We start from the raw sequence: 26,810 nt of genomic DNA on the forward strand, positions 1-26,810 counted from the left end.
CCCATGGCAAGGTGGGAGTCCCATAGCAAAGTGGGGGTCCCATGGCAAGGTGGAGGTCACCATGGCAAGGTGGAGGTCACCATGGCAAGGTGGGGGTCCCATAGCAAAGTGGGGGTCCACACTAGTAGCAGAAGGTTCCCATGAAAGGATGAGGCTCCCAGAAGCTGGAGGAGAGTCCTCATGGCTGGTTGAGAGTCCCCACAATAAGATGAGGGTCCCCAGAGTGAGAAGAGGGTCCAGTGGTCCCTGCAGCAGCGTGACCACCCCCATCTCTCTGTGAGGGTCCCCACAGAAGCCTGAAAGCCCCCATGTCCTCACCCACACGTGGCCTGGGTGGGGGGAACCTGAGGGGGAGCCAGAAGCTCGGCAGGGAAGAGCTCTGAGCTCTGCCGGGTCAGCAGAGGGGCTGAGCCCGGGGGGGCAGCGGTGACCCCCGGCTGGACAGACCCCCCTGCTCCCCCCGCCTGCATCCTGCGGGGCAGCGAATGGAGCTGCCTATTGATTCGCAGCCCGGGCTAAAAATAACTTTCAACTCTTCATCCCGAGCTGTGAAAATCCCCCATTGCTAGGCGACGGGTTACCGGGAGACAGCGGCGCTAGGCGACGGCGGTTGCTGCGGCGACGGCCCCCGGCGCACTGCGGTCCAGCCCGGCCGCTCCCGCCGGGCCGCCGTGCTCCAGCGCACCGGCAGGGCTCGGCCCCGGCTCCCAGCGCCGCGGGGACACGCTGGGTGCCAGCCCCAGCACCCCGGGCGCTGCAGGGGAGCAGGAGCTGCGGGAGCCGTGTCACTTGGCTCTCGGCTGCTGGCTGGGGACAGTGGCCCTGTGGCACTCGGGAGGGACAGGCCTCGTGGAGCAGGGGGCTCAGGGGGTTTGTGCTGCTGATCTGTGGCTGCAGGGTGAAGTGGGGTGACCAGCACCCAGGTGTGGGTGCCCCCCGGACTGGTGGCACCCCAGCTGTGTCCCCTTCCCCAGGGATGACACTGACACACGTGGAGTCTCCTCTTGCCCAGGGACGACTCCTGTTGAAGGAGTTTTCAGCCTTCATGGCACGAAAATGTCCCCAGGACATCGGGCCACAACAATTTGTCCCCTCTGAGCCCTGGAGGTGGCAGGAGTTAGTGACAACTGGCCTGTGCCAGGACCAAGGGGACATCAGGGACCATCCAGGGCCCCATTGTCTGCCATCCCCAGTGGCACCTGGCCTGCTCTGGGTGCAGAGTGTCCCCAAGGGCTGCACCACAGCTGCTGCTGGTCACTTCCCCTGGAACACCTCCCTGGGGACCGGGCACAGGGGGGACAGGGCACTGCTGGGGGACAGGGGATTGTGGGGAGAAGGACCTACAGCTCCTCGGGAGATGGGGAGACACGTGGCACCGGGATGAGGCCATGGATCCACACATCCCTGCAGCCACTGTCCCCTCCAGCATTTGTCACCCACTGGGCAGGGTGTGCTGAGGATGTGAGTGTGAGTGTGAGTGTGAGCACAGTCTCCTCCCCCAAGCCCCCTCCCAGCTGCCAGTGTGAAACCCAACCTGCCTTATAAATAATGGAAGCAGGAGGCAGGCGCGGGCTGCAGGAGCTCCCTCCCCTCCCCGGGGCCGAGCTGGACCCGCGGCTGGCGGGGCCGTGCCAGGGGAGGGCAGAGGGGACAGGCTCAGTGTGCCTGCTGCCCAGCTCCCCCAGTCTGGGAGCACTGGTGAAGCTGGGTGGGTGCTGGGACATGGGGGACAGCAGTGGGACAAGCCCCAGCAGGGCTCAGTGCCAGACGTGGCTGGGGCAGGTGGTTCCCCCTGGCACATGGGCACAGCGGCCTGGCCTGGGTGCCTGCTGCCCCTGGGGGGCTGGCACGGGGTCCAGTGTCACCACTGCACCCCAGGGCTGTCAGCAGAGCCTGAGGTGGCTGCCGGGGTGAGCAGGGTCTGCAGCAGGATCTGCTCCAGGATCTCCAGCCTGCCGTGCCCTGGTGGGGAGAGAGCCAGAGCAAGCATCCGTCTGTCCTTCCAGCCTTCCATCCACCCCTGAGTTCAGCCTTCCAGCCCTCCCTCCCTTCATGTCTCCATCCCTCCCTCAATCCCTCCATCCATGCTTCCATTTCTTCCTCCACCCCTCCATCCCTTCCTCTCACCATTCTTCCCTCCATTTCTTCATCCCTCCATCCTCTCCACCCCCTCCATCCTCATCCCTCCATTCTTCCCTCCATCCCTCCACCTCTCCATTCATCCTTCCCCCCCTCCATTTCTCCCTGCATCTCTCCATTCTTCCCTCCATTTTTCCATCCCTCCTTCGATCCTTCCACCTCTCCATCCCCCCTGCATCCTTCCATCCCTCCCTCCATCCCCCATCCTTCCACCCCTGCATTCCCCCACCCACCAGCCCTCTCTCCCTGCACACCCAGCTGCCAGCCCAGCCCTGCCCGTACCCCCCGCCCCATTCCCGTGTCCCGCACCCTCACCTCGCCTCTCCCGGAGCTCTCCCGGCACGCTCCATCACCGCTGCCGGTGGCCGTGTCCCTTTAACAGCCTCGCTGGTGACACGCGTGTGCGGGTGTGCAAACGCGCGTGTGCGTGTGCTCCCGGCTCCCGGGGCTGGCTGGCAGCAGGGCCCCCCTTCTCCATCCCCCCGGATCCGGATCCGGCCCCATTCCCCCCCTCCACTCCCCGCTTATTTTTCCTGTTGTTTGGCGGGGTTGGGGCGGGGGCCGGGCGGGATCCGGCCCCTTTGCCAACGGGCATTTTTGGGGGGATTATTCGCCGTTTTCTTCCTGGTGGGATTTTTTGCTGCAACCGAAAGAAGACGGGCACAAGGCATGGCATGAGCTTCGGGAGCCAGGGCTGGAGGTAAGAGCCGCTCGGGAAAACCCTTTCCGACACAAAGCCGGTGCCGGGGTCGATGCCGATGGCGGGGTCGGTGCCGGTGCCTGTTGGAGCGGTACCGGTACCGATACCGATACCGGCACCGGCCCCGGCCCCGCGAGCACCGCCAGCCGCATCCCGCATCATGGAGCCGCGTTATATAACGGCAGCGGAGCCGGCCCGGCCCCGGGGCTCCCGGACCGCTGCCCCCCCTCCGCCCCCGCCTCCCGGTACGCGGCGGAGGATGGTGGTCGGTGTGACCCTCCCCCGCCCCGGTGATGCTGCCCCTCCGCCCCCTCGGTTTGGGGGGGATGTGGGGGGTGAGGGGATGTGCTGTGTCCCCCCCCAGCATGGCCGGGCATCAGCGGGCGGGGAAAGGCAGGGAAGGGGGATCAGGTGGATCCTGCGGGATGCAGGGCTGCTCTGGCAGGGGGGTGTAAGGGCACATCGCTGTAGGGACATGGTTGCCCCAGTGTGGGGTTGATGTTTGCTGCCTTCCGCCTCTGCTGCCAGCCTCTCAAATTCCTCTTGTCCTCCCTGGTGGCACCATTGGCATCCCCGAGGCTGCACTCAAACACCCAAACACCCCAAAACCTTGCTGTGGATCCTTTCTGTGGGTGCAGGGTGACACCAGCCCAGGGATGGGGGGACAGGGGCAGCCTCCCCCATTCCCAGAGCCCAGGGGATGGAGGAAGGGGAAGGCCCTGGCTGGGATGGGGCTGGGGGAGCTGAGCCCCACCGCGGGGTCCTGCAGAGCCCAGCAGGGATCTCCCATCGGCCCAGGATGGGAGCACGAGTTTGTTTGGGTGGGGAGGGATGGGCAGGGGCAGAGGGATCAGTGTGTGGGGTTGGGGACCAGGCAGACTCGACCCCATGGAATGGCTGGGGCTGAGCACAGCTGGGGAAACTGAGGCACAGGGTTCTGCCAGCAACCAGCTTGCTACCCCCATGATCTTGGCCATGTGGGGGTCATGGGGTGCCATGGGGCACTGGGCTGAGGTGGCTCTGCCTCTTGGGCATCTGCTGGTGCTGGTGGGACGTGGCAGTGCCTGGGCAGGGAAGGCCAGAGCGTGGCAGTCCCTGCAGCAGGGATGCTCCTGGCAGACGCTCTCCGTGCCCATCCTTTGCCCAGGGTCTGGGGTCTCGGGGCACGGCACCCCGGGGTGCTCAGCACGCAGCAGGCTGGCAGCAGCGGGCACAGAGCGAGCACCGTGCCGTGCTGGCATCTCCCCTCCTCTGGAAGCTGGGTGCTGATTTCACTCTGGCTACCAGGAAGAGGGAGGGAGGTGGCTTTGGAGTGGGGAGGACTTGCTCAAGCATCCATTTTTAATGAGCTAGATATCTATTTTTCCCCGAGCTGGCTTCCCCCACATCGATCCCTCTGCCTGCTCCCCTCCCCGTGCCAGCAGCTCCACGGCAGAGGGGAGCAGCCCTGGCAGTGGGACCCTCCTGGCTCCCCAAATCCTGCTCCCGGGGAAGGAGTGACCCTCACTGTGCCAGGGTAAGGTGAGACTGGGGAAAGAGTTCCCTTGTCCCCTCCAGTGGGGTCACAGCTGTGTTGACCATCCCGTGGGGAGGTGGCCAGACAGAAGGACAACCGGAGTGGGAGCACTTGGAGTTTAGAGGTTGGCTCCTGCCCCTCTGCTCTGCAGATTTTAGCTGTGCCTGGCTCAGCATCTGGCAGCTCCATGGCACAGCCACCTCGTCCTGCCTGTGGCTGTGTCCCCATCTCCAATCTCCTGCTGCTCCCAGCAGTGCCTGTGCAGGAGGAGCTGCTCCCAGAGAGGGAATTTGGGAGGCGAGTGGGTGCTGCTGGTGTGGGAGGGAGCAGCGCTGGGTGTGCAGCGAGCAGAGCTCCTTGGCAGCAGCCCACCCCCTGCCAACCTCTGCCCACCTGCCACGGGGACCAGCCACGTGTGCTGGGTGCTCCAGGGCTGGTGGCTCCCGGGAGGAGCTCAGGGATGAAGAGCAGAGTTTGGGGAGGGCACACTTCAGCAGGACGTGCTTCTGCAGGGTTTCTCCCTGCTGGAGGGGTGATCCATGCCCAGATCTGGACAGGGGAAGCAGGAGGCCAGGGGCTTAGGCTGGGAGCAGGACCAGGATGGTGCCTGATGGCTTTTGGAGCCCGTGCTGACCTTCAGCACCCACAGCCCACTGAACTGAGGAGTGCCATGGCTGGACACTGCCTGCCCCGTGCCAAGGGCCCCTGCTTGACCCCCACCCCAGGTCCCAGTCAGACCCCCGAGCCCAGGGGCAAAGGGCCACCAGTGCTTGTGTGGCTGTCACCGTGTCTGGAGGCACGAAGGGTTTGGGCAGGCACGAGTCCCAGCAGGACCTGAGGAGCACATGCACATCCTGTGCTTGGGGACAGACAGCTCTCCTGGCTCCTCAGGGGATCCTCGGGGGATGGCATTTCAGCCCTTGCTGGGCCCAGGAGGGCAGAGGGAAGGGCTGGGTCACACGGGGAGCTGTCACTGGGCTCTGGCTGCGCCTGTAGTGACAGGGGGCCAGGCTGGGCAGGATCCAGCACACGAGGAGCTGCTCCCTCTCCTCTTTGCCTCGCTCAGGGGGAGCTGGGAGAAGCTCGGCTGAAGCACGAGCATCCTGCCATGGTGTGAGAGTGAAGATCTCCAGAGGAGGGGAAGGGAGCAGGGCTCCAGCTCTGCCCTCAGTCTGTCCCGTGCTCCTTTTGGGGGGCATTCCTCCCAAGGGGACAAGGAGCTGCCTGGGAAAAGGAGAGAGGTCAGAATTTGCTGTCTCTGGGAGAATGGGGTTTAGCAGAGAAACTGAAAGCTGCTGCAGGAGGGGCTTGCTGGTCTGAGGGACCCTGTTGGGAGGAAGTTTTGCTTGGCCAGGCTTGGGGCTGGAGCTCTGCCTCCCCCAGGCTGGGGGCTGGGGGACAGGAGCTGCATCTCCCCGTGCCCCAGACAGGAGCTGTTCCCTCAGCAAAGCCCAGAGTGGTGGGGACCTGAGCAGAGCTTGGTGCTGCCACCTCAGCCAGCTTTTCCTGGCTCCCTGGGGCTGGGGCTGACCCCGCAAAGCCTGAGCCTGACCTTTGGGCAGGCTGTGGGACCTGAGAGATTGCAGTGCTGGGGCTCCTACCGTGACAGCTGCTCTGCTTGGCAGTGAGCTGCAAGACCCAGCCTGGCTGGCACTGAGAGCAGCAGCCCCCAGCAGTGGGACTCAAACCAGCCATTTCCCAGCCCCTCCTAAGCCTCTTTGTCCACTGCAAGGTGGGATGAGCTCCTTGGCACCACTGGGAGCCATCAAGGGAGCAGGAAAGCTGCTCGCAGCCCTTAGGTCTCCCCAGCAGCTCTGAGGGCAGCCCCAGGAGGGTTTCCCAGCTCCCATCACACAAACAGAGGTCTCCAGGGCCAGGTGCAGAGGCAAGGCCCTCCCCTACCCTGAATTCCTGGGCTGTGCAGCAAGGAAAAGGTAGCACTGAGTTTGGAGCTGTGCTCCGAGCCCCTGGCCCAGCTCACCTGTGCGAGTGCCGAGGCTGGAGCACAACCCCCCCTGTGCACACACACAAACACACACAGGTACAGCGGCTCCCTGCCAACACAACCACTGCCCTCCACCGGCGGCTCCTCCCGAGGCTTCAGCGGCTGCTCCGCATCCCTGGGGTGACCCCAGCCCTGGGGAGAGAGCCAGCCCGGGGCTGGGTGCTGGTACCCTGCTCACAGCACGGGCAGCGCTCTGATCCGGCGGGACCGGAGCCGGCGGCAGCGGCAGAGATGTTCTTACGGTGCCGTGTGCTCGGGAGGCAGCAGCAGGGATGTTCTTTACGGTGCCGTGTGCTCGGGAGGCAGCGGCAGGGATGTTCTTACGGTGCCGTGTGCTCGGGAGGGAGCTGCAGCCCCGCCTGGGCTCGCCGCTGGCCGGCCGAGCCGGGGCAGCCTCGGGAGCTCATCCCGCGGGGTGCGGGACAAAGCCCGGTGTGTGCTCCGCCAGGCTCTCCCCGCCCGGAGAGCAACTTGGCTTGCTGCATTAGTAAAAATAGACGGGCTAATGAATGCAGCTGATGCAACCCCGGCGCGCGTGCACGCGGCGGCCCCGCTGCGCTGTGCGAGGGTGAGTGTGAGTGTGAGTGTGAGTGTGAGTGAGAGTGAGAGTGTGAGTGTCTGTGTGTGTGAGTGTGAGTGTGAGTGTCTGTGTGTGTGAGTGTGAGTGTGAGTGAGAGTGTCTGTGTGTGTGTGTGCATCCCCTGGGTGTGAGAGTGTGAGTGTGTGTGAGTGTGTGTGTGTGAGTGTGTGTATGTATGTGTGTGAGTGTCTGTGTGTGTGTGAGAGTGTGCATCCCCTGGGAGTGTGAGCCGGGCTTGTGCAGGACATCCCTCTGCCGGGGTTGTGTGTGTGTGAGTGTGAGCATGAGTGTGTGTGAGTGTGTGTGTGTATGCATGTTTGTGTGTGTACCTCCCCTGTGTGTGAGTGTGTGTGCGTACATCCTCTGGTGTGTGTGTGTGAGTGTGAGTGTGAGTGTGAGTATGTGAGTGTGTGTACATCCCCTGGGTGTGTGAGTGTGAGTGTGAGCCGGGCTTGTGCAGGGCATCCCTCTGCCGGGGTTGTGTGTGAGTGTGTGTGAGTGTGAGTGTGAGTGTGTGTGAGTGTGAGTGTGTGTGTACCTCCCCTGGTGTGTGTGTGTGTGTGAGTGTGTGTACATCCCCTGGTGTGAGTGTGTGAGAGTGTGAGTGTGAGTGTGAGTGTGAGTGTGAGTGTGAGTGAGTGTGAGTGTGAGTGAGTGTGAGTGTGAGTGTGTGTGAGTGTGAGTGTGTGTGTACCTCCCCTGGTGTGTGTGTGTGCGTGTGTACCTCCCCTGTGTGTGAGTGTGAGCAGGCAGCAATGGCTGCTCTCTCCACGCAGCTCTGCCACCCGAAACCCTTCGGCAGCAGCTCTGGGTCCTGGCAGGGCGGTACCCCGGCTCCGAGGCGGGCTGGGGGCAGCAGCGGGCTGCAGGACCCGGGGGGTGACAGCAGCGTCTCACGGGGGGTTTGTGGGGCACTCATGGGTTCTCCCTGGATCTGCTGGGGCAGCAGCAGCTCTGCCTGCTGGGTTACAGCAGCATCTCTCACAAGGATCTGTTGGAGGGCCCTGGAGGGGTGATGTCGGATCCCTTGCAAGGAGCCGGTGGGGCAGGGATGGATCCTCCCAGGGCCCGGCGCGACGGGGCCGGTGCTGGCGGGGACACGAGCGCGGTGTCCTTGCGGGGCGCCGCTGGCCGCGGGGCTGACCGGGGCCCGTGACGCTGATCGGGGCTGGTGACCGGGGCCGCTGTCCTCGGTGCTGATCAGCGTCCGTGACCGGGGCCTCTAGCCTCGGTGCTGGCTGGAACCGCTGTCCGCGGTGCTGACCGGGGCCGCTGTCCGCGGTGCTGACCGGGGCCCGTGACCGGGGCCCGTGACCGGGGCCGCTGTCCGCGGTGCTGACCCGGCACGGCCGCGGTCCCCGGGACTCCCACGCCGGCCAGCCCGGGATGTCCCTTGGGCTCCGGCCCGGCTGTCCCAGAGCTCAGCCCGATCCCCGCTGCAGCAGGACAGCTGATCCCGCAGCCAGGGATCTCCCAGGCACGGCACTCACAGGGTGGCTGACGGCCCTGCCCGTGTCTCAAGGCCCTCATCCCTTTTCAGTACCACGTGGAGATAGTAAACTCGCCAACAGGCTGGGCAAGCTCTGTTTTCCTGGCAGTTTCCAGCCCGTTCATCCCAGCATCCTCATTTTCTGTGCAGTTTGTGGTGGAGGCTCTCAGACCCCGGCTTTCTTCTCTCTCCCTGCGTCAAATCCGCCCCCCAGCACTGCATCATCGCTTCCCGTGGGTGACAAACCCCTCCAAACCTCTCTGCCAGTGACGTACCCTGCCAAATGTGCACCCTGGAGTGCATTCGGGAGACTGGAGGGCTTTGACCTTTGCTTTTGTCAGGTTTTCTCCCCCTGGGCTGGGGCTGGCACTCCGCTGCTGGGAGATGCTTCCCCGTGAGACAAGGGGGGCTGAGACGGGGGGGCTGCCAATCTGGGCCCTTCCTGTGGGACCCCAGAGCAAGGATGGTTGCACCAAGTACTGAACAATCCTGATGATGATGGTGGGCTTGACCCAGTCATGCAATCTGCATCACTGAGATGGCAGGGAAGAGGGAAAGGGACAGATCTCTGCTCTCCTGTTACTTTGAAGTGGCCAAAAAGCATGTGGAGGTGTTCATGGAACTGCTGGAACACCTGGGAGGGTCTGTGCTGACACCTCCAAGGCAGACAGCTTTGGGTTTGTCTGTCCATCCGCTGTCTCTGGGCTGGGAGGGCCTGGGGAGGTGCAGGGTGGGCTCTGGGTGTCCCTGCGCTCAGCAGCTGTGACCCCCAGGGGCTGTGGGAGCTGCACTTCGGGCATCAGAGCAGTGTGGCCTCAGCCCTGGGCTGCAGGAGCTGCGGGGCTGCCTGGCTGCAGGCCGGGGCTCTCCCGGGGCACAGGAGGGCAGATGCCAGCACTGCCCCTTGGTGCCAGAGACAGCAGCTATGGGACCCACTGCCCTCCCAGCCCGTGCCCCCCGCCCACCTTCCCCACACGGGGGTCTTTCCTCAGGCACAGCTCAGTGCCTGGGTGGTAGGAGCACCCAAACTATTCCCTGCTCATCTCCCCAGAGAGAAATTCCTGCCCCCATCACTACCCAGATCCTCCTGTGCCCAGAGGCTCCAATCTCTGTTCATCTTTCTATTTGCAGTGACTTCCAGCTCACTCAAGGTTTGGGATTTCTGTGCTCTGTTCAGGCAGCCTCAATGCCTTGGGCAGGGGGCCTGGCTCAGCTTTCCAGGAAAGCTGCTGAACCCCCCGAGCCCCCTGAGCCCCCCGAGCCCCCCGAGCCCCCCGAGCCCCCTGAGCCCCCTGAGCCTCCCGAGCCCCCCGAGCCCCCCGAGCCCCCAGAGCCCCCTGAGCCTCCCGAGCCTCCCGAGCCCCCCGAGCCCCCCGAGCCCCCCGAGCCCCCCGAGCCCCCTGAGCCTCCCGAGCCCCCCGAGCCCCCCGAGCCCCCCGAGCCCCCCGAGCCCCCTGAGCCTCCCGAGCCTCCCGAGCCCCCCGAGCCCCCTGAGCCTCCCGAGCCCCCCGAGCCCCCCGAGCCCCCAGAGCCCCCAGAGCCCCCTGAACCCCCTGAGCCCCCTGGTCTCGGCCTCGGGGACCAGCCGAGCTCTGAGCAGGCTGGATGCTGTGCCAAAGCCTCCTGCTGGCTGCTGTGAGTCCGGCGACTTTGTCAGCACCTGTGTCCTGCTGTGCCTGTCCCCTTGGGCTCCCGAGGCCCTGCGCTGCCCCTCTGGCAGCCCCTGCCCTCTCCCCGGGGCCGGCCAGCGGCTCTGGCTGCGGGCTCGGTGCCGCAGCTCCTCGGCGCCACTTGCTCTCCCCTCTTTGGATCGGTGATCGCGGCCAGAGACACCCGCTGCACGTTCTGCCTGCTGCCCCACCCGCGGCCAAGCTCCGAGCCGCTGGTTTCGAGTTTCTCCCTTCTCTCCCCTCCCCTTCTCCCGCTTTCAAGCCAATGTAGCACATGTCCAAGCGGCGGCGGCCCCGCTCCGCTCTCGGGCAGCGTGAGGGAGGCAGCAGCGGCTGCATCGAGCCGGGAGCGGCGCCAGACTGTCTGCCCGGGGCTGGGCTCGTCCCGGGGCTGGGCTCGGCCCCACGCCACGGCCCCGCTGTGCCCCACCGTGTCCTGGGGACATCCCTGTGCCCTGCATCCCGCGGGCTCTCCCGATGGGCCACCGGCACCTCACTGCGCTTCTGAGCTCTCTGCTGGGTGGCTGCGCCCTCCCTGGCTGCTCCGGGAGAGCTGGATGACGTCGGGGATGCTGTGGGAGTGAAAGGGGGTCTAGGCTGCATCCTGCTTCCAGGCTCGGGACCACGGAGCTCGGCCATGAGCTGGGTGCTCTTCCCTCGGTGCCTCCTCCATCAGGGCTTGTCTTTCTCCATCCCAAATCAAGCGGCTGTAATAATTCCCTTGCTTTAACCTCGGGTCTGGGAAGAGCTGGCAGGCAGGAAGGTCCTCAGCTCCTGTCTCCGGTGGGTGGATGTGCCAACCACCCCCTGGGCCCTCAGGGGCAGCTCCCTGTGCTGCTCCATGCACTGCAAGCTGCATTCCCGTGCTTCAGCTCCTTGTGCCCCCAGGGGCTGCCAGGATCAGCTTTTTGGCAGGGTTTGGCATGGCATTGGCACGTAGGGCACGGGCAGGGCAGGCAGCAGTGGGGCAGGGCCCTGTGCCAGGCCCCGGCTGGGCAGGGGGAGGGGGCTGAACCCCCATCAATAATTCACCTCCGTATTTATAGAGGGAAATGCGTTGAATAATGGATGGTGGGTGCGGCGGGGCCCTTGGGAAGCCGGCCTTGCTGCCACTGCAATATTCATTGGCCCGGTTTGCCGGGTGCTGCCCGGCTGCCTCCAGGCTCCATAAAGATCAGTGACACGACGGCTGGCACAGGCTCACTGCTGAGGGCTTGGCTGGCACAGTGGGCACAGGCAGCTCTGTGCCTCTGACTCTGCCCACTGCCCTCCTCAAAAATGCACTGGGGGCTGGAGCCCCTCTGCTCTGGAGCCAGGCTGGCAGAGCTGGGGGTGCTCACCTGCAGAGGAGAAGGCTCCAGGGACACCTCAGAGCCCCTGCCAGGGCCTAAAGGGGCTCCAGGAGAGCTGCAGAGGGACTGGGGACAAGGCATGGAGGGACAGGACACAGGGAATGGCTCCCACTGCCAGAGGGCAGGGCTGGATGGGATATTGGGAAGGGATTGTTCCCTGGGAGGGTGGGCAGGCCCTGGCACAGGGTGCCCAGAGCAGCTGTGGCTGCCCCTGGATCCCTGGCAGTGCCCAAGGCCAGGCTGGGACAACCTCGGCTAGTGGAAGGTGTCCCTGCTCACGGTACGGATGTGGAATGGGATGGGCTTTGAGGTTCCTTCCAACCCAAACCAGTCTGCGGATCCTTCTCTGTCTGCCACTGGCCATGCTTGTTTCTAGGCCTGGAGAGGACTGTGAACACCCAGGGACAAATCCCCATCCATCCCTCATCACGAGGGGACACCAGGGCCATGCATTTCCCGGGAGGACCCTGCTCTGTGTCCTGGACATGTCCCCTCTGTGGCTGGTCCCATGTGCCACCCTGCTCAGGGCCCCCGGGATCCCCCCCTCACTGGTGCCACCTCCCCCAGCCATGGCCAACCCCCCCCAGCAGACCCACAGCCCCTCACCCCCACCCCTGTGTTACAGAGAGACCTGTGGAAGATGTCGAACCCGAGAAACGGCGACACCAAGCCCCCATGTTTGCCCCGCAATGGACTGGTGAAGATCCCCACGCAACCCAACGGCCTCGGCTCCGCCAGCATCACCAAAGGCACCCCTGCCGTGAAGAACCGCCTGTGCCAGCCTTCCTCCGTGCCTGCCATCCTCAGCCCGGCCTTAGCCCACCGCAGCGACCTGCCCATCCCCAGCCTGGCCTCCCCGCTCTCCTTGGCCACCCTGGCCAGCGTCTCCTCCCCTCCCGGCGCTTCCTTGGTGGGACTGAACGCCAGCGAAGGCTCGGAGCAGCCCTCCCCGGAGCGGCTGCCAGGCTCGCCCTCGGAACGGCAGCTGGCCGTGGACGAGAAGATCCTCAACCGCTTGTTCTGGTACTTTTCGGCGTGCGAGAAGTGCGTGCTGGCGCAGGTGTGCAAGGCATGGCGGAGGGTGCTCTACCAGCCCAAGTTCTGGGTGGGCTTGACGCCCGTCCTGCACACCAAAGAGCTCTACAACGTCCTGCCCGGTGGAGAGAAGGAGTTCGTCAGCCTGCAGGGCTTCGCCGTCCGCGGCTTCGACGGCTTCTGCCTCGTGGGCGTCTCTGACCTGGACATTTGTGAGTTCATTGACAACTACCCCCTCTCCAAGAAGGGGGTCAAGTCCATGAGCCTTAAGAGGTCGACCATCACAGATGCGGGGCTGGAGGTAGGTGACCCTGCTGAAGTGGCCGGGGTGGGTGAGGTGTGCTGGTGGTGGGTCAGTCTTGGTGGCCTTGGGGACACACACACGGGCAGAGCTTTCAGCAGTCACAGTGAAGGAGCAGACAGGTGCCATGGCCACCCCACGGGTGCTGGCAGCCCTGGGAGGCCCTGCCTGTGGTCTGGGCCGTGGGATGGGTGCGGGGTCAGGAGGCTGGTGGGGCTTCATCCCTGCTGCCTGTGGGTGCTGCAGGGAGGCAGAGCCACGTGAGGTGGCCATGCTGCTGGGTGGTGGGTGACAGTGGGTGACAAGCTCTGGGAATAGGACATTCCTGCTTGGCTGGCTGCTCCCCAGCAAGGGGTGCACCCAAGCAAGGGGCTGAGGGTCAGATAGAGATGGGGCAAGTCAGGGGTTTAGGCAAAGTCCCCACCGAGGTCCTTGCCCCGTGCCATGGCCAAACACGGCACCAGCTGCTCCGTGGGCACATCTCACCTGAGTGGGTCCTGTGCTGGGAGCGGGCATCGATCCCGACCCTGCCAGCAGCACCTGGGACAGGGCTGGGGCTGCACCCAGGGGTCCCTGCCTGTCCCCTCCCACTCCCCACTGATGCTGGCATGTCCTGAGGCAGGCGTTGAACCCATGCCAGGGAGAAGACTGGACCCAGGCAAGACTGGGAGCAGTGGGAAGAGCCACCCAGAGGGAGCTGGGGTGGGGCACAGGGATGCACAAGGGTGGGTGGCAGTGCCCGGCACGGCCTGACCCCCTGGCCCTCGGCAGGTGATGCTGGAGCAGATGCAGGGCGTGGTGCGGCTGGAGCTGTCGGGCTGCAACGACTTCACGGAGGCCGGGCTGTGGTCCAGCCTCAACGCCCGCATCACGGCGCTGAGCGTCAGCGACTGCATCAACGTGGCCGACGACGCCATCGCCGCCATCTCGCAGCTCCTGCCCAACCTCACCGAGCTCAACCTGCAGGCCTACCACGTGACGGACACGGCGCTCGCCTACTTCACCGCCAAGCAGGGCTACACCACCCACACCCTGCGCCTCAACTCCTGCTGGGAGATCACCAACCACGGCGTGGTCAACATGGTGCACAGCCTGCCCAACCTGAGCGTCCTCAGCCTCTCGGGCTGCTCCAAGGTGACGGATGACGGCGTGGAGCTGGTGGCCGAGAACCTGCGGAAGCTGCGCAGCCTCGACCTGTCCTGGTGCCCCCGCATCACCGACATGGCCCTGGAGTACATCGCCTGCGACCTGCACAAGCTGGAGGAGCTGGTGCTCGACAGGTAAGGGGCTGTGCTGTGCCATGCCAAGCCATGCCATGCCATGTTGTGCCATGCCGGGCCATGCCATGCCATGCTAAGCTATGTCAAACCATGCCAAGTCATGCCATATCATGCCGAGCCATGCCATGCCATGCCATGCATGCCATGCCATGCCATGCCGAGCTGTGCTGTGCCGCGTCACCCCGTGACAAACCATGCCGTGCCAAGCCGTGCCATGCTGAGCCGCGCTGGAAGCAGAGGGTGCAGCATGGGGGCCATGGTTTGGGGACACCCATGGGTGACCAGCTGGCCCTGACACCCCGTGTCCTGGCAGGTGCGTGCGGATCACCGACACCGGCCTCAGCTACCTGTCCACCATGTCATCCCTGCGGAGCCTCTACCTGCGCTGGTGCTGCCAGGTAGGTGTGGAACAGGCTGTGCCCGTCCTGGCTCGGCACGGCAGAGAGGGCATGGTGGCACCTCCCTGGGGACGGGCCATGAGCTCAGGGCGGGCTCCCAGGGCTGGCTGAAGACCCCAAGACTTGGTGCCAGGAGGCAGAGAGCTCCTGTGAGCTCAGCAGGGCTCAGCCCTGGCACCCTGACCCTGCATCCCTGCCCCACAGCAGCATCCCCAGACCTGCTGCAGGCTCTCTGCCCTGGCTCCCTGCTCCCTGTTGCACAGCCCAGAGCCAGTACCCCTGCCCTGCACCCAAAATCCTGCCCCAGCATCCTGCTGCAGCATCCCACCTCCTGCTCAGGCTGCCCTCCCCGGCACCCAGCTCCCTGCAGCCTGTCCCATCACAGTTCCCTGCCCTGGCACCCAGAGCCAGCACACTGCCCCAGCATCCTGCACCCTGCTCCAGGTTCCCAGCCCTGGCACCAGTTCCCTTCCCCCGCTGGGCCATGCTGAGCCCTGTGCTGTGGTTGTCCCCACTGTCCCCCTCATCCGATCCCATCTTCTTTTCCAGGTGCAGGATTTTGGCCTGAAGCACCTCCTGGGCATGGGCAGCCTGCGCCTCCTCTCGCTGGCAGGTGAGACCCTGACCCTCTGCCAGGGACCGGAGACCCCCGGGGCTGGGGAGGCACGGGGCATGGGACAGACAGAGCCCTGGGGACAGACAGAGCCCTGGGGACAGCCTGGGGACAGCAGAGGGCACCCGCACCCAGCCCAGCCTGGGGGAAAGATGCACGCCTGGGCTCTTGGGGTGCCGTGGTTTGGGGGTGGTGTTTTGGGAGTTATGTTTTTGCCATTCAAGTTTTCTGGGGTTTTGGTTTTTGAGGAGCTGTTCTGGAGGGCACTGTTTTAGGGGTGCTTTTTTTTCTCTTTGAAATACTGGTGCTCTGAGGTGTTGGGTTTTTAGGCTGACCTTGGGGTGCAGCTGTTTTGGAGCACTGTTCCTTAGCATGCTGCTTTTCTGGGCTCTGGTGGGGATTTTTGGGGTGCTAATTTTGATGGTCTTAGTATTTTGAGGTGTTGGTGCTTTAAAGTACTGGGTTTTGTGTGCATTTTTGAGCACTGGATTTTTTTGGATGCTGATATTTTGAGTAATTTTTTTTGGTAGCTTTGGGGTTTTTGGGGGTACTTTTTTTTTAGCACGCTCGTTTTTTGGCTTCTGTCTTTTGGGTGTGGTGAGCTTTAAGGTGCTGGGATTTTGAGGTCCTGGTCTTTGGTTCTGTTTGGGGGGATTTTGGTGTTTTGGGATGTCGGTGCCTTTGAGATGCTATTTTTTGGGATGCTATTTTTGGGGGGCGCTGGTGTCCCGGGCTGACAGTGCACCCTGTCCCCTCGCAGGCTGCCCCTTGCTGACCACCACGGGGCTGTCGGGGCTGGTGCAGCTGCAGGAGCTGGAGGAGCTGGAACTCACCAACTGCCCCGGGGCCACCCCGGAGCTCTTCAAGTACTTCTCCCAGCACCTCCCGTGCTGCATGGTGATCGAGTAGCACCGGACCCGGCCCACCCGCGCCCGCCCCGGCCGCCACCGCCCGCCCCATCTCCCTCCGGCCGCGGGGGGATTCGAGAGACGCCCCCGATTCCACCCGAGCCCGGACACCCCCGCATCGACGCCCCCGAGGGACGCGGGGCTCCGGGGGGAGATGGGGGCAGGCGTGCCCCCCCCCGGTACCGTGTAAATTCCCCTCACGCCGCCGCCACCGCCCGCGCTCCTCCCGCTGTCCTGCCAACCCCTTCCGGACAGACGAACGGACATCACGGAAGCCCAAAGTGGGAAGGCGACGCTGTGTGACCCCCCCCGGCCGCATCCTGCTGCCCCCGCCCCGGTGCCAGCGGGCACACGGCCCCGCCACCAAGGATGCTCCTGGCGACCAGAGGAGGCTCCCAGGGACGGGCCGGAGGAGGATGCTTCTTTTGGGGTGGCGGCGGAGGCTGGATGGGTCCCCTCACGCCCCCGGAGCGGGTCACCGAGCTCACCCCCCTCCCCGTGCTGCGTGTCCCCCCCAGCCCCCCTCGGGGCACCTTCTCCCGGTCAATAGGATGTCCCTCTCCGCCCGCCCGCCGCCCTCGCATGCTCGCTTGCTTCAGTCTCGTGCTACGGCAGGGTTCGGGGGACCCGGGGGGACAGTGACAAGTGACAGCCCCACTGAGCCTCTCCGCGCGGCTTCGCCCCGGCAGCCGGGCTCCCCTGCGAGCATCCCCCGCCCCGCGCCCCGCGGGGCCCTGGGGCGATGCCACCGCCTGGTGGGGAGCGACCCATCCGTCTGGGATGGGACATCCCGGGCCACCGGGGCCGCGCCTGAGCCGCCGGGCACAGAGAGACCACAGCGGGTGGCACCTCGGACGCACTGCCACCGCCGCCGCTCTTCCAGCTGAAAAGCCATCGCCCCGTGCCAGCGGCAAGCGGGGCACCGGGGGGACCCCGGGCTGAGCCCAGAGGGGACCGAGCCGGCGCGGGGCTGGGGCTCGGGGGCCCCGGGCACTGCCCGCCGCCGCGGGAGGACAGCGGGCACGGGCACGGGGTGGGCACGGACACGGACACGGACACGGACACGGACACGGACACGGACACGGACACGGACACGGACACGCTTTCGGTTTGTTTTGCCTTTGTACCGGCCGGGAAGGAACTGCTGCACCAACCGCCGCCTCCGCTCCCTGCTTTGTCCGAAACGCCCCTTTCTGACCCCAAAATGGCACCGAGTGGCGCTGGAAGGGCTTTCGGGAGTCCCTGGGGCTGCGGGACAGGGTGGCACTGCCGGGGCACGGAGCACCCTGGCACGGGGCTGGAGGGCTGCCCGCACCCCCAAACCCGGCAGTGCCCCTGGGCACGGGGACAGCGGCACACAGAGGGTGCCCCACCCCGCAGGTGACAGCAGCGCTTTTGGGGTGCCATGGCGCTGCACAAATCCCTGGTGCAGGTTACACAGACAGCCCCAGCACGGCCCCCATACTGTGCCCTGCACCCCTCGTGGCAGTGCCCCCCTGCACCCCTACTGCCCTGTGCACCCCCATATCCCTCCAGTGCACCTGAACACCCCCAATGCACCCCATACCCTCTCGGCACCCCCATTTCCCGCATGCAGCCTGACCCACGAGGCTCCCACAGACCCCTGACCCCCCGTTGTCCCCCTGCTCCCCCATTCCCATGCACCCACATCCCTCTGGAGCCCCCAGTGCCCTGCACCCCACATGTCCCCATATGCACACCCCCACGGCAGTGTGCCCAAGCTGCCAGTGCACCCACACACCCTGTGCACCCCTGTAGCGTTCCAGCTCACTGCTGCACCCCCAGTGCACCCCATACCCCCTCGGCACCCCCACTTCCCACCCTGACCCCTAATGCACCCCGCACCCCCCTAATCCCCGTTTTCTCCTGCGCTCCCCGTCCCTCTGGGGTGCACCTCCAGCATCCCCCTTCTCCCCGGATCCCACATCTCCCTGACACCCCCGGAACCCCCTGGTACTCTGTCCCCCTGCACCCCCAGTCCCCAGTGCAGCTCCCATCCCTCCAGTACCCCACTCCATCCCAGCGAACTCCCAGTGCACCCACACCCCTCCGGCACCCCCGCCAAGGCGCCCATATCCTCCAATTCCCATTTATCCCCGCGGACCCCTATGCCCACTGCACCCCATGTCCCCCCGGCAGCCCCGGACCCCGCATTGCCCCGAGCCCCAAGGCTCAATGCCCTTAACCCCAAAGGCTCAGTGCCCGCACCCCAGGGCTCATTGCTCATCACCCCCAGGGCTCAGTGCCCGGATCTCCAAGGCTCATTGCTCATCACCCCCAGGGCTCAGTGCCCGGATCTCCAAGGCTCATTGCTCACCACCCCCAGCGCTCAGTGCCCGCACCCCAGGGCTCAGTGCCCGCACCCCAGGGCTCAGTGCCCGGATCTCCAAGGCTCATCGCTCATCACCCCCAGGGCTCAGTGCCCGCCATGGCCCCGCGCCCCCAGCGCGCCCTATACCGGGCGGGGGCGGGGCCTGTGTGGGGGCGGGGCTTCATACGGGGGCGGTGCTTCACCTGGGGCGGAGCTTCACACGGGGCGGGGCCTCTCGATTGGCATGGGAATGGGCGGGGCCTGATGGATCTCCGGTCAGGAAGGGGGCGTGGCCTGGTGCAGGGGGCGGTCCAGGGACAAGAAAGGCGTGGTCTACAGACGGGGGCGTGGTCTACGGACAGGGGCGGAGCAGAGCTGTGGGAGGCGTGGTTTTGTCACAGATGGGCGGGGCTGAACAGCAGGAGACACGAAGGGGGCGTGGTCAGGCGGAGGGAGGAGCATCCGGGCAGTGTCAGGGGGCGTGGCCTGGCGTCAGAGCCGTGCCCCGCCGTCGGAAGGGGCGCGGTCTGTCGGGAGGGGGCGGGTCCCAATGGCGGAAGGGGGCGTGGCCTGGCGGGAGCTCGGCGGCGGGGCCTGCTCGGGCCGAGCGGGAACCGGCACCGGGCTCGGCTTCGGGAGCGGCACCGGGGCCCCGCACGGAGCGCTCCGCGACCGGCAGGCAGCGGCAGGAGACTCTGTGAGGCGGGAGTGGGGTGTGAGAGGGCCCCGGGGGCTCTGAGGGGCGGGAAGGGCCCTGAGCAGGGTATGGGGTGAGGGGGCCCCTGAGGGAACCGAGTGGGCCCTGAAGGGGCTCTGGGTCAGGAGCGGGCCCTGCAGAGCGGGAGGTGTGGGGTCTGAGGGGTCCGGGGGGCTGTGGGTCAGGAGAGGGCCCTGGTGGGGTGGCACTGTGGGATATGAGGGGGCTGGGGGTGGACGGGACCCCCAGGGGGCTGTGAGGGTGGGAAGGGGCCCTGAGGAGCTGGGAGTGTGCGGTGTGAGGGATCAGTGGGGCCTGGCAAGGGAGGGCAGTGCTGTGGCAGGAGCTCAGCCCGGCTCTGGAGGACACAGCCCGTGGGACCCGTGATCCCTCCAGGAGCCTGGAGTAACTGCTGCCCCCCAGAGAAGGAGGGTCATCCCCTGGCTCTTGCAGGCTCTGGGGCTCCGAGTGCCCCACGGAGGTAGCCGTGGCCTCACTTCACTCCACCTCGTGCTGCAGACACTGCTCACTTCAACCACAGCGCTGTGCTTGACCTGGATTATCAGCAACAGCAAAACCTCTCAGGCTGTGGCCGAGGAGGGAAGAGGGAACCCAGAGGAGGTTTTCAGGAACTCCCTGAGAGGAAGCCACAGAGGGCGGCCGGAGGAGAGCCCGGAGTGGGGCTGTGTCTCCCTCCCACAGGCAGCCGTGGCCTCTCACCTGCACAGCCCCTTGATGCAGCCACAAGAAGCCGCAGTCGGAGCCACCAGGGCCCGGCAGGAGCCACGGGAGCCCGGCCTGTCCCTGCCCAGCTCTGGCTGAGGTGGAGCAGGGCGGCCGTGCGGGTGTGCAGGCAGCCTGCTGGAGAGGGGACACCGCCCCGAGGACAGCCATGGAGAAGATGGCCAGGGTCACCACCGCCCTGGGGGGCAACGCGCTGACCGGCCGCACCATGTTCTGCCACCTGGACGCCCCTGCCAACGCCATCAGCGTGTGCCGGGACGCCGCCCAGGTGGTGGTGGCCGGCCGCAACATCTTCAAGATCTACTCCATCGAGGAGGAGCAGTTTGTGGAGAAGCTGAACCTCCGCGTGGGCCGCAAGCCCTCCCTGAACTTCAGCTGCGCCGACGTGGTGTGGCACCAGATGGACGAGAACCTGCTGGCCACCGCCGCCACCAACGGCGTGGTGGTCACCTGGAACCTGGGCAAGCCGTCGCGCAACAAGCAGGACCAGCTGTTCACGGAGCACAAGCGCACTGTCAACAAGGTGTGCTTCCACCCCACCGAGGTGTACATGCTGCTCAGCGGCTCCCAGGACGGCTACATGAAGTGCTTCGACCTGCGCAAGAAGGACTCCGTCAGCACCTTCTCTGGTACAGACGTGGCTGCTGTTGTCCCCTTTCCCTGTGGGGAGGCAGAGTTTGGGAGCTTTGTCCTTTCCTCGCTTGTCCCTTCACCCTTCGGAGAGGCAAGGGTTGGGGGTTTTGTCGTTCCCCTTGCCCAGGAGGAGGGTTTGCTCAGGGTTTGATGCCCAGAAGGAGCTGAGAGGCATTTTGGTGCCTTCTCTTGCCTCTCAGTGCACTGTGTGGGTGATGGAAGACAGTCACAGCACTCCCTGCTGCCCCTCCTCTCTGTGCCATGGCTCTTCCAGTGGGATTTTTAGCTTTGCTGGAGCTCTTACTGTGTGTCCCCTCCCAGGCCAGTCGGAGAGCGTGCGTGATGTGCAGTTCAGCATCCGGGACTATTTCACCTTCGCCGCCACCTTCGAGAACGGGAACGTGCAGCTGTGGGACATCCGCCGGCCCGACCGCTACGAGAGGATGTTCACAGCCCACAACGGGCCCGTCTTCTGCTGCGACTGGCACCCCGAGGACAGGTCAGTGTGGGCCTGCCAGCCCCCCGGCCTTGCAGGACAAGAGACCCTAAAAACAGGACTGGGATTTTGTAGGGGAAGGTGTGGTCTGTGATACCCCGTCCCCTTGTGTCAGGGGCTGGGATGTTGCTGGGAGATAGGATTGATTGTTGCTTTGAACTTTTGGGGTGGTGTAAGAGTGTTTGAGGTTTGTTTTTTGATAAGTTAGCGGGTTTTGAGGCACTGGGTGTCTTATGGTTGTGTATAGCAATGTCACAGCAGCCCTTGCTCCAGTGCTCAGCTTGAGGAAGGCACTAGTTGGCTGCTCTGGGACACAGCTCGCTTGTGTTCAGTCGTGTTTCCCTCTTGCCTTTCCTGGGAGGTTGCTGGGAAGGATGTGGAAGGAGTTGCTACAGTGTGCAGGTCTCTCCTCACTCCCTGCCAGGCAGTGCTGCCACTGCTCATGATCTTAGAGGGGCACTGAAATATGCTCAGAATGGCCTTTTCCTCTCTGCTGTGCCTGGCCAGCAGAAAGCAGAGCCAGAGGGAACTGGTCGGACTGGGATGTGGCTCTAGAGGAGCAGGGCCATAACTGGGGGCACAGAGGAGGTTCTGCCTGACCTGGTTGGTTGCAGAGCAGAGGTGCCAGGGGAGCTCCTGGGAGGACGGGATTGCAGCCCAGCTGCGTTCCTGTGGCGTGGATGTGGTCACACGTGTGCTGTGAGCAATTCCGTGCCACGGTGGGGACAGAGGTGAGCACTGATCCGTCCCTGTCCCAGGGGCTGGCTGGCCACGGGTGGCCGTGACAAGATGGTGAAGGTGTGGGACATGAACACGACGCGGGCCAAGGAGATCTACTGCGTGCAGACCATCGCCTCGGTGGCGCGGGTGAAGTGGCGCCCCGAGTGCAAGCACCACATCGCCACCTGCTCCATGATGGTGGACCACAACATCTACGTGTGGGACGTGCGCCGCCCCTTCATCCCCTCCGCCATGTTCGAGGAGCACAAGGACGTCACCACGGGCATCGTGTGGCGGCACCTCCACGACCCCTACTTCCTCCTGTCGGGCTCCAAGGACAGCACCCTTTACCAGCACATCTTCAAGGACGCCAGCCAGCCCATCGAGCGGGCCAACCCCGAGGGGCTGTGCTACAGCCTCTACGGAGACCTGGCCTTCGCCGCCAAGGAGAGCCTCATCTCCTCCGACTCCAACCGCAAGCCCTACATCGGCGACCGGCGCCACCCCATCTTCTTCAAGCGCAAGCTGGACCCCACGGAGCAGTTTGAGTACATCTCATCCTGCAGCGCCCTCAGCGTGTTCGAGACGGACGTGGAGAGCGGCAGCATGGACTGGTTCGTGCACACGGCCAAGCAGTACGCGCTGGCCGGCCGGCCGCTGGCCGAGCTCTGCGACCACAACGCCAAGGTGGCCAAGGGGCTGGAGCGCAACCAGGTGAGCTGAGGGACGGCTGGGCTGCAGGGGGAGCCTGGGCAGCTCTGACAGGGAGTGTGCTCCACACAGGTGGCGCAGACGTGGACGATGCTGAGGATCATCTACTCCAGCCTCGGCACCGTGTCGTCCGCCAACCTCAACCACAGCATGGGCAAAGGCAGCACTGCCCTCCCGCTCATGAACAGGTACGGGGTGGGAGCTGCAGGCAGCCATGAGATGAGGGGATAGCTCCGTGAGGGGGGAGTGGGAACAGCTCCTTGGCTGGGATGGGGTTGTAGAGTCACATCATGGAATACCAGAATGGTTTGGGTTGGAAGGAGCCTTAAAGCTTATCTCATTCCAACACCCTGCCACAAGCAGGGACACCTCCCACTAGCCCAGGTTGCTCCAAGCCCCATCCAACCTGGCCTTGGACACTGCCAGGGATCCAGGGGCAGCCACAGCTTCTCTGGGCACCCCGTGCCAGGGCCTCCCCACCATCCCAGGGAACAATTTCTGCATAATACCTAACCTGCCCCAGACACAGGGACAGCTCTCCCTCAGCCTCAGGCTGTGCTGGTTTGCATGCTGGCATTGTTTGAACGAAGCCACTTCCCAGGTTGGTGTGGCCAGCCTGGCCTCAAAATGTGCAGCCTCACACACTGCTCCCTTCTCTCCTTCAACCAAAGTTTGGCCTGTGGTGGGGCAGGGGCTGGACCAGCTTTGCAGTTACTGAATTCATGAATTACAGAATCTCTAACGTTGGAAAAGTCCTCTGAGATCATTCCCCCAGCAGCACAGCCAAGGCCACCACTAAACCATGTCCCTAAGCACCACATCTACATGATGTTGAGTATCTGCAGGGGTGGAGACTCCACCACTGCCCTGGAGCAGTGCCAGTTCCTCACCACCCTTTCCATGAAGAAATTTTCCCAAGATCCAATCTAAACCTCCTTTGGCACATTTTGAGGCCATTTCCTCTTCTCCTGTCCCTGTTCCCAGGGAGCAGAGCCTGACTCCCCTAGTTCCCCCCTCTTGTCAGAGTTGTGGAGGTGAGAAGATCCCCCCTGAGCCTCCTTTTCTCCAGGCTGAGCCCCTTTCCAGCTCCCTCAGTTGCTCCTGGTGCTCCAGCTCCTTCCCCAGCTCTGTTCCCTTCCCTGGACATGCTCCAGCCCCTCAGTGTCTTCCCTGTCATGAGGGCCCCAAAAGTGACCCCAGGATCTGAGGTGAGGCTCAGCAGTGCCCAGGGCAGTGATGGTGACCAAGGGCTGGGGCTGGAGGAGGTGTCTCATGGCTGGAGCTGGAACTGCCAGTGTGCAGTGTCTGGAGCCTTTCCAAGGGAGAGCACGGCCCAGCTCTGCCAGCAGCTGGCTGGCATGGAGAGCCCGTTGTGGGCTGATGAAGCAGGAAAACTTGTTTTTCCTCTTCTCAATGACATAAACATGTGGGGTGAGGACTCCAAATGAGCTGTCAGACCTCGCAGGACCGGGTTCCCAGTGAGTGACAGATCCTCAAATAACACCAAAGGAAACAAGCACTGTCCCTGACCAAGCTCTGCCTCCAGCGGGGTGGCTGTGCCTGTCTGAGATGGCAGGCAGCAGCCTGGGGAGCTGGGCTCTGCTCCAGCCCCATCCCTTCCCTTCTCCATCTCGGTGAAGGCCAAGCATGGTGATGCATAACTGACAGCCAGGCACCTTGGAGCGAGGCAGCTCCTGTTCACCTGCCTCTGAGGGGAAGGAGATGGAGCCAAGAGCCTGCCCAGCTCTGGAATTCTTCAGGGAGACCTTTGCAGTGCGTGTGCAGTGCCACCAGGCTTGCAGGAAGGGCTGTGATCACAGTCACAATGTGTCTTTATTTGTAACTCACACAGTCAGGACTGGTGTTATCCCTTCTGCCCACGAAGGGATATCACCATATCTCATGTTTCTCCATTCAAATTGCAACTGGACACCTGCATCCAGGCTGTTTGCTGGCTGAAATGGAAACTTTATACTCCTCTGACTGTTAATTTTGGCTTTTTTCCCCAGCTTTAACCTGAAAGATATCCCTGCTGGGCTGGGCAGCGAGTCCAGACTGGACCGCAGCAAAGGAGAAAGCCGCCCAGAGAACATCCTCATGGATTCCTCCTCCACCCTGATCAACAACGAGGGTAACGCCCCTGCCTGGGCACAGTGCAGCCCCACAGCTCCTCCCTCCTCAGCCGTAGACAGGCCACAAACTGGGGCATTTGTCCTGTGAACTGGGGTGGCTGAACGTGCTGCAGCCCCAGGGTGAAGGGCACTGAGCCCCAGGGCAGAAGGACAGTGTTCCCCCATGACCTGGGGTGACAGTGACAGTGGTGGGGAGCTGAGCTGTGTGGCTCGGGCACAGCCTGGCATGCTGGGCAGGACCCTGGGAGGTGGATCCAGTGGTGTGATGAGCTGGTTTCTCTTTCCCTGGGCACGCAGACAACGAGGAGACGGAGGGCAGCGATGTCCCTGCGGATTACCTGCTGGGGGACGTGGAGGCAGACGAGGACGACCTGTACATGATGGACCACGAGAACCCGCACGGTGAGCGCGCTGGGGGACGTGTTGTCTGTCCCCGCTGGGTTCGCTCTGCTCACTCCTGCTCTTCTCCTCGCAGCTGAAGAGCAGGAGTACAGCCTTCCCCAGGAAGCCTTCCCCCTGCGCCACGAAATCGTGGACAACCCGTCAGCCTTGGACCACCTGCAGGACAAGGCCGACTCCCCTCACGTCAGCGGCAACGAGGCCGAGACGGTGTCGCTGACGCCCGTGGAGTCCTTCTCGCTCATCTCCATCTCCCACTCTCTCTACGAGAACCGCCTGCCCTCCGACTTCTTCAACCCCATCGTGCGGGACACGCTGCTCTTCTACGCCGAGCAGGGCGACGTGCAGACGGCCGTGTCCGTGCTCATCGTGCTGGGAGAGCGCATCCGCAAGGAGATCGATGAGCAGACGCAGGTACGGCCCCGAGGGCAGGGCCGTGCCTCCCCGTGGGATGGGCTCCTGCCTGGGGCCGGGGCACGTTCCTTCTCCTGCAGGCCCTGGCAGGGCAGCTCTGAGGCAGAGTGAGCAGCCCCAGGGTTCTGGTGCCTGCTCCACCAGCAGTCCTGGCAGGGATTTGGGGTGGGCTCTGCAGGGCTGGGGTGGGGAGGTGTCCTCACCCTGTTGATGCAGGGAAGGATGCTGTTCCTCAGCACTGCAGAGCCATTCTCCCACTGCAGGGAGCAGAGGATCACAGAATCCTTTAGGTTGGAAAAGGCCTCTAAGATCATCGAGTCCCACCATTCCCCCAGCACTGCCAAGGTCACCTCTGAACCATGTCCCGAGGTGCCACATCCACACAGCTTTTAGATCCTCCCAAGGAATGGTGACTCCACCACTGCAACGGGCAGCCTGTGCCAGTGCCTGACCACCCTTTCCATGAAGAAATTCTCCCTAATATCCAACCTAAACCTCCTCTGGCCCAGCTTGAGGCCATTTCCTCTTTTCCTGTCCCTGTTCCCTGGGAGCAGAGCCTGACCCCACCTGGCTCCACCCTCCTGTCAGGGACTTGTAGAGTGAGAAGGCCCCCCCTGAGCCTCCTTTTCTCCAGGCTGAGCCCCCAGGGGAATCTTGCCTTTGGGATACAGGGCTGGAGTCCTGAGGGGGTTTCAGGTGGATGTGGAGGCTCAGCTGCCTGTGGCTGTCCCCAGGAGCACTGGTACACGTCCTACATCGACCTGCTGCAGCGCTTCCAGCTCTGGAACATCTCCAACGAGGTGATCAAGCTGAGCACCTGCCGTGCCATCAACTGCCTCAACCAGGCTTCCACCACCCTGCACGTCAACTGCAGCAACTGCAAGCGGCCCATGAGCAACAGGGGCTGGATCTGCGACAGGTCAGGGGGCCCAGAGGGGCCTGTGGGTGCCCCCGTTCCCCCTTATTGCCCCCCGAGGGCTCTCCCTGCCCACACCCACCCGAATCTCCTGGTGCAGGTGTCGGCAGTGTGCCAGCATGTGTGCCGTGTGTCACCATGTGGTGAAGGGGCTCTTCGTCTGGTGCCAGGGCTGCAGCCATGGTGGCCACCTGCAGCACATCATGAAGTGGCTGGAGACCAGCTCCCACTGCCCCGCTGGCTGCGGCCACCTCTGCGAGTACACCTGAGCCCCCCGAGCACACCTGAGCCCCCCGAGAGCACACCTGAGCCCTGCCCCTGCAGGGCAGCTGGCAGCAGCGTGGGCAGGGGGGAGCGGGGCAGGCAGCGTGCCCTGCCCCATGCCCCTGGCACCGCCCTCCGTGTATTTATTTGTGTAAATAAGGGCTGGGGGGCACCCCCCGCCCGGCCGTTTTTTACTGGATTAAAACAAACCAGCAGCTGATTCGAGCCATGACTCCTGTCTTTGCTTCGCCTGGATGCAGGGACCGCTGGGAGGGGCCCCGGCCCCGCTCCGCAGGGTCCCGCCCTGCGGTGTCCCGCTGTCCCCATGCTGTTGTCCCCTGGGGTCGGGCGGACACTGAGCCGTGA

General features: G+C 64.3%; 2 protein-coding genes across 5 annotated transcripts; both read left to right on the top strand.

Moving 5' to 3' along the window:
- The first annotated feature begins 2,705 nt into the window (after positions 1 to 2,705).
- Positions 2,706 to 17,140, top strand: FBXL16 (F-box and leucine rich repeat protein 16). Its single transcript, XM_064390577.1, has 6 exons — positions 2,706 to 2,839; positions 12,077 to 12,787; positions 13,559 to 14,067; positions 14,381 to 14,465; positions 15,015 to 15,078; positions 15,839 to 17,140. Exons 2-6 carry the CDS (start codon positions 12,092 to 12,094, stop codon positions 15,985 to 15,987), a joined length of 1,503 nt encoding a protein of 500 aa, XP_064246647.1. The 5' UTR covers positions 2,706 to 2,839; positions 12,077 to 12,091; the 3' UTR covers positions 15,988 to 17,140.
- Positions 17,141 to 18,322: 1,182 nt separating this feature from the next.
- WDR24 (WD repeat domain 24) lies at positions 18,323 to 26,669 on the top strand. 4 transcript variants are annotated; one of them, XM_064390567.1, is made up of 10 exons: positions 18,323 to 19,015; positions 19,412 to 20,388; positions 20,714 to 20,891; positions 21,647 to 22,322; positions 22,392 to 22,507; positions 24,329 to 24,450; positions 24,749 to 24,853; positions 24,927 to 25,264; positions 25,936 to 26,183; positions 26,281 to 26,669. In XM_064390567.1, the coding sequence occupies exons 2-10, from the start codon at positions 19,908 to 19,910 to the stop codon at positions 26,447 to 26,449; spliced, it is 2,433 nt and encodes an 810-aa protein (XP_064246637.1). In that variant the 5' UTR covers positions 18,323 to 19,015; positions 19,412 to 19,907; the 3' UTR covers positions 26,450 to 26,669. The 4 variants fall into 4 exon arrangements, with proteins under 4 accessions (XP_064246637.1, XP_064246636.1, XP_064246638.1 ...); XM_064390566.1 differs by having other exon boundaries at positions 19,469 to 20,388; XM_064390568.1 differs by having other exon boundaries at positions 19,535 to 20,388.
- The last annotated feature ends 141 nt before the right edge of the window (positions 26,670 to 26,810 follow it).

The sequence above is a fragment of the Passer domesticus genome, chromosome 15 (assembly GCF_036417665.1).
Source record: "Passer domesticus isolate bPasDom1 chromosome 15, bPasDom1.hap1, whole genome shotgun sequence".
NCBI lineage: Eukaryota > Metazoa > Chordata > Aves > Passeriformes > Passeridae > Passer > Passer domesticus.

Coding starts and splice junctions, on each gene's coding strand:
- FBXL16 (XM_064390577.1), top strand. CDS start 12,092: ATGTCGAACCCGAGAAACGGCGACACCAAGCCCCCATGTTTGCCCCGC. Junction 12,788..13,558: donor TCACAGATGCGGGGCTGGAG/GTAGGTGACCCT, acceptor GGCCCTCGGCAG/GTGATGCTGGAGCAGATGCA. Junction 14,466..15,014: donor ACCTGCGCTGGTGCTGCCAG/GTAGGTGTGGAA, acceptor CTTCTTTTCCAG/GTGCAGGATTTTGGCCTGAA.
- WDR24 (XM_064390567.1), top strand. CDS start 19,908: ATGGAGAAGATGGCCAGGGTCACCACCGCCCTGGGGGGCAACGCGCTG. Junction 20,389..20,713: donor CTCCGTCAGCACCTTCTCTG/GTACAGACGTGG, acceptor GTCCCCTCCCAG/GCCAGTCGGAGAGCGTGCGT. Junction 24,451..24,748: donor CACCCTGATCAACAACGAGG/GTAACGCCCCTG, acceptor CTGGGCACGCAG/ACAACGAGGAGACGGAGGGC.